The 6,748-nt window shown below is 35.9% G+C and overlaps 1 protein-coding gene across 1 annotated transcript; it reads right to left on the bottom strand.

Annotated features, from left to right (window-relative positions):
* Positions 1-1,110: 1,110 nt before the first annotated feature.
* On the bottom strand, positions 1,111-3,232 carry LOC114410595 (protein MAIN-LIKE 1-like). Its single transcript, XM_028374557.1, has 5 exons — positions 3,221-3,232; positions 2,854-3,108; positions 2,091-2,750; positions 1,373-1,987; positions 1,111-1,287 (listed from the first exon to the last, which is right to left on the bottom strand). The coding sequence occupies exons 1-5, from the start codon at positions 3,230-3,232 to the stop codon at positions 1,111-1,113; spliced, it is 1,719 nt and encodes a 572-aa protein (XP_028230358.1).
* Between the last annotated feature and the right edge of the window lie 3,516 nt (positions 3,233-6,748).

Here is a 6,748-nt window from a genome sequence, read left to right on the forward strand (position 1 = left end):
AATTAGTTGCTAACCTGAATTATTTGGGTGAATTTTCATATTTTGATCTCCCACTTGTAAATTTAGAATTTGGATGCTTCAATAATATTTACGGGCTAATAGAGTGCATATAGCATTTTGTTTACCAACTCAAGTTTTGCCCTTGAGCAAAATATGGGGTTTTTATCCCCACCCCCACCTCTTGTGGATGAAGCAAATGTAGTTGGGAGAAGTCAACCTTTGTGTCCATCTTTGAAATTCAGCATAATGGGCCAAAAACTTTATGTTAGCAAAGGCCATTAATTAAGGGAGTGTTGCTAGGTGCACCCAGCATTATTGCTGGTGCACCCAGCATTCTTGAAAAATGCCAAAATTACCCTTACTTAGTTTTCCACTTCCGAATCAGCTTGATCCGTAAGTCTCTTCCGGATCAAGTTGATCCATAAGAGGAAAAAAAATTATAATATACTTTTAAATACAAAATATTTATTTATAATATAATTAAATCTATTTTTTATTTTATTAAATATAATATATTTATAAATATTGATTTATTATAAATAAGTAATTTTTTAATATATTTTTTTAGAATAAATTTGTTTAGAAGATGATATTAAAATACTTACTCAGTCCCATTATAATTATTGTTTAAGGTTATTTTGTACATATTAATAAAAATCAATAAATACATAAAAGATAATATTATAAAGAATTAATCATATCATTATTAATATTATAAAGAATATAAAAAAAATAATTAGTATTATATAAAAAATTAAAATACTAACTACTTTACAATACATTTGTTTACATGATCATTAGTATAAGTGAGAAAATTGTAATTATAAGAGAATTTAAAAATATTAGTACGTTATATACGATCTTAGATAACGAGTGATGTCCATTTTTTGGTTAATTATTTTTTTTTACACCCTTTTCAACTTCTTTATTTCAATTATATTTAAAGTTATAACACGCGTGTATATAGACACAAATGGAATACACAATCAATGAAAATAAATAAAACTAACATTAGTAATGAAAATAAATAAAACCAACAATACTCATGAAATGAGTTCATGTACAATATCTGTATACACAAGGAATATCAATGTAAAATATGTATATAAACTAAGCTTGATCAGTGCGCCACTTGCGTCTACACCTAACGTATACTAGATGGTCCTGTGAGACACTCCTGGCCAATTTGAGGCATTCTTCGATCACCTCATGTGTCGATGAGCCATGCGTGACCACCCCTAGACTCAGATGGCGCTCCAACCGCTCAGCAATGTCATCACAAACTTCCTGTTACATACAAAACAAACTAATTACACAAATTATTATGCAAATATTGACGTAAATGACGTAAATTATTAGTATTACTTATCACTGCATGTCTGGGCTCCTCCGTAGATGTCGACGATGCTCCTGGATCCGACACGCGAGGGATATCCGTCTGCAGGGCCTGAGGGACGACTCGGGGCTGCGGGGCGTGACCATGAGGCAGAGGATTTACTGCGTGGCCTGGTGTCATGAAAGGATGGGAGATGCGGAAGAACCAGTCGATGTAGTCACTGGAACACGCCCCTGGCACCACGCACACCTCACCTGCAGGTACAATATGATCCTCGTAGTGCATCCACCTATCGTGTATATCATCATACGAGACCCATGAATCGACAGGAGGAACAGGAATGGTCTGCGTGTAACCAAACTGTCGCACGACCCTCTCCGGTCGGTAATACACAGCAACAGGCCCCCAGCACAAGAGACCGGAGTAGCATGATCTGACGTGGAAGTCCCGGACCTCCCGATGCTCCCCATACGGGATCCAACAGACATCCGGAATCCGGAGTCGGTCCAGGCGCTCCCTATACGATGGCGTGCGTATGCTCTTCACGGTCTTCTTCGTCGTAATCCACCTGCACGCACGCGGAGAAGCCTCGTCGTAGTCCTGATCAGCGGTGGACTCCGCAACTGAGGGAAAGTGCTCGTAAATCCAGCACTACAGATGTAACATTCAAATTATAAACATTAATAATGAAAGTGTAAGAAAATTTAAAGTTGAACATTGTTTAGCCTGAATGAATGAAAAACATATTTGTTACCTGCAGCAGTGTGATGTAACCGCCAAGCTGTCGATTGTGGCTCATGGATGCATCGTTCAACTGGTCGTACATATGAACCAAAGCAGCCACTCCCCAAGCGTACCTATCTATCATACTGAGGTCCCGAAGGGCCTCCAAGTAGACAACATGGACATTGGTTGCACTCTTGTTAGCAAACAGAGTGCAACCCAGTAGGTGAAGAAGATATGCACGAGCCGCAGTTGTCCAATGACCTGTCTGGCATCGATGCTGATATATATCACGTACCCATTGCAGGCGTACGTACGGTCCGCGACACTGGACTGTCTCAGCCCTAGCAGACTCTGGAGACACCATCAGCAAGTCCACCAGCATCTGAACCGCATCATCCACATGCAAGGGCTCAAATGCGTGAAAGTCGCCTATAACAGGAAGATGGAGAAGAGAGGAGACGTCGTCCAATGTGATGGTGAGCTCACCCACCGGGAGATGGAAACTAGACGTCTCCCGGTGCCACCGCTCCACAAACGCGGACAAAAGTCCCCGATCGCCGGTGTCTACCGAACACGCGATCAGAGGACTTAGTCTTGTACCAGCGATAAGTCCCTCAATGGCAGGGACAGGCCTGCCTAAACTATGGACCTTCCTCCCATGCAAGGATAACTTCAATTCAGGACGCTCCTGAATTGAAGTATAAAAGGAACGCAAAATTCGTTAAAATTATCATTTAAAGGAAAACTAATAGTATAATTTACAAGTAACTAAAAATAAATAGTATAAATACCTCTCCCGTCCATACGCTGCAAGCAACGTGATCTGCATACGCTGTCAGCACAGATGGGTCGCTCGGACCACCCGAAAATCCCTGAGGCTGATCCTCAGCCGCCTCTGCGCCTGCGTCCGCAGGAATGTCCTCCACAGCAGTTGGTGCCTCCATTGGGTCATCCTGAACATCTGGGTCAGCGATGACTAGCTCATCGACGTGATCCGCAGTCACAGCGACTCGCTGCCTCCGTGCGGATGTAGTAGGTCGTCGACACTGTGGAGCATCATCGGATCATCATGATCTCCTCTGCCCACACCTCTGCGAGTGACCTGACCTAAGGCACGACCTAATCCTCTGGTCCTAACCATGATCTGCAAATGAGTACCGCAAAATCCATCACTCATTTCATTTTCTCAAATTTCAAGCATTTGGTTAACTCAATTCAATTACTCTAACTTGCTGAGCTTTATGAATCTGACAAATAATGGTCAACAAATTTGCGTTTTTGGACAACAACATCTCAAATTTGTGTGGAAAATCAAACTAAGCATAAACAATGGTCAACAGCATCTCAAATGCTTAGTGGTATTGACCTTGATTCAGCAAGGTGTTGTTTTATGATTGACCAAAGCTATTTTTATGATTGATGTGTTTTGTTCTATTAGGAATTAATGCTAAGATAGTGTTTGATGTGTTTTGTTCTATTTTTATGATTGACCAAAGCTAGAATAGAACCCATTAGAGGATTGAGTGAAGAAATAAAATAGCTAACTTGAACAAGTGCAGAAGAAGACTTAAATTCTTACTAAAATGTACAAATTTGGATGACTCTAATAGAAGTAACCCACTACTTTAAACTAATTCAATTGCCATAACATGTTCACTTCATTATGATATCAATGTCAATTCCCTCCCTTGTTGGCTATCACAACTAGGACCATTCCTTGTTATACTGCTTGTGACAATTCCATCTAAGAACAATATATATTAATATATAGAAATAAGAACAGCTAGTAAAAGTTGCAATCATTATAGGATTTGGATTAATTGTTCTCCTAACCCTCATAAAACTTTCTCTCTAAATGTTTTCTATATACACTAATTGATTGTCCTTATAGCATTCTATCTAGAAATAATCCACATTGACCAATATGTTTTTGTTGACCAGTTCTATAAAAAGCTAATAATGCTAGTCCTAAATATGTTGTGAATGTTGAAATTGAAGTTAGTAGTGTGACCACCGGATAATGATTCATGAAGGAATGATGTGTGTGGATAAATGAAATAGAATCAAACCAGGATTGATGTGTTTGATGTGTGTGGATAAACAAAAATTAGGAATTAATGCTAAGATAGTGTTTGATGTGTGTGGATAAACGAAATAGAATCAAAATATACCATTTCTCAACACAATATTGTGTTTTGTTATATTTTTATAATTCACCATTGGTTATGTTCCATTTTGTAACTTTTGTTCTAATATGTTTACCAAATGCTACCTAAGAGTATAACACTTACCAAAAGTATATGATTGGATTCCTAGGATTCCTAGGAATCAGCATTTAGGACTGTGGAAGGTGTTGGTGGGGGTGGCATCTTCGTGCCTGTGCTTACTCTAGTTGTGATTTTTATCTTTGTAATAATGAGACTAGTTTTACTAGCAATATTTGGTTTGGAATATTTGGATAATTTCATACAAGCACTACCTATCTCTTAGAATTTTTTAAATGAAGTAATTCATGCTAATCATTCAACGCCAATGGGTATTGATGATGTATTTTTTTTTTGTAGGGTGGATCACATCAGTCCGAAAGTAGCATCACATGAGGATCCACTAGGATTTTTCTAACACGTTGTAATTATAGTACCTCTGGTACTCTTTTATTAATATATATATATATATATATATATATATATATATATATATATATATATATATATATATATATATATATATAATTCCCTAACTAAAAGAGGATATATCTATATATATAGAAAAGTTTATCTAAATAGACCCATAAATGTAACCACTCATGTGTGTTTTATTTTATTCATCATATAAGGGGGAGCATCCTAACTAATATGTATGTCTACCAAAAAGTTCAACAATATTGAAACAACCAAAAACAAAATAATTCAAGTTCATTTAAACAGTAATTAAAATGAAACTGGTACTTTTACGGATCAAGTGATCCGTAAGTTGTTTTTTAGTATTTACAGATCACCTGATCCGTAAGCCTTTTCCGGATCAAGTTGATCCGGAAGAGGCTTACGGATCAGGTGATCCGTAAATACTAAAAAACAGTTTATGGATCACCTGATCCGTAAGCCTCTTCCGGATACGGATCAGGTGATCGTAAACAGCCCAACAACTTCCCAGAAGGTTCCCTGTCAACACCCATGGCGGAGACGAAGACGAAGAGGAACTTACCTCGACAATGCCGACGCGAGGACGCAGCAACACCACCGTCAACACCCATAGAAGACGAATGAAGCACGAAGAAGACCAATGAAGGTCACGAAGAAGACGCACAAGAAGACGCAGCCAAGCTTTTTCGAGAGGAAGAAGAAGGATTCGAAGAAGGATGCGAAGGTCACCAATGAAGGTCACGAAGAAGCAACAATGGCGAGGAAGAAGAGGAATGGCGAGGAAGAGGAAGAAGCAGCAGAAATCGCGAAGAAGAAGAAATGGCAGAAATGAACCGTTTTTTTAAAATTAATTAGCCCAGGGGTACAATTGTCTTTTCCTCTTAATTGCTGGGTGCACCCGCAATAATGCTGGGTGCACCTAGCAGCACTCTAATTAAGGTCATACCAATTGCCAACTCGTATTGGACCTACCACAACTCATATTGGACTCACACATTATGGATTGTAAATTCATAAGTCTGGTAAACTTGTTGTCAATAATTTTGTTGTCAATTTAACATAAAATAAATATTAAAAATCATAATTAATATAATAATATGTTAACAATTTAATATAATAGTTTTATATTATTTATGCACTTAAGTTATTTTTGGCCTTTTTATTTTATTTCCTATTTATTTATTTTAATTTTTGCCAATATTCAAATATATAAATAAATAAAATATTTATTGTTTGAAACATTATTATATCAAGGTACCTGCATTTGAATGAACTTGTTCACATTGGTCAAATTTTAGGCTTCGAATGCATTATTCGGTAAATGAACACTCGTCTGTGAATGGATCCATATAGACTCTTTTACAATTCAATATGGATGATTTGCTTATGTATAAATTACAACGATTAATCATAAAAATAATATACAAAATAACATAAACAATTGTCCTAACATATGTCCATCTTAAGTTTTTTCTTAGCCAAGTGTAATTGTCTACGTATTTTATTGATAATGCAATATAATGTTCTTCTGTAAATAACTTGTTGAACAAAAAGTCTTCTCATTTTTAATTAAATCTAATGACATAAACAAACTAATTATATTTAGTAATATAATTAAATTAAAAATAATTATATTACATAATTCACATTTAAATAAAAATATTTACCTAAAAAATATGTTACGTGAATTAAATAATAAAACAAAAGTAATTTTATTTAATAATAATATTTTCTTTAAAAAAATTTAAAAACAAATTATAAAATTTAATTTAATAAATATGTAATTTTAAAATCAATTAAAAAAACTATTTAATATAATATTTATATTTTATAATATAAATATTATATTGGGAATATTGGGAATTAAATTGCAAGTATTGTAGTGTTGATTGGGAAAATACAGGAGATAGAGGGTGTATTCACGAAAAAAGAATCATGTAACATCGTATTTCTTCTGTAGGATGATGTTACGAAAGAACTTGTTCCATACTATCTTCCGTAAGATCGTACGGAAGAAGTTCTTGCGTAAAGGGCAAATCATGTG

The sequence above is a fragment of the Glycine soja genome, chromosome 4 (assembly GCF_004193775.1).
Source record: "Glycine soja cultivar W05 chromosome 4, ASM419377v2, whole genome shotgun sequence".
Lineage (NCBI taxonomy): Eukaryota > Viridiplantae > Streptophyta > Magnoliopsida > Fabales > Fabaceae > Glycine > Glycine soja.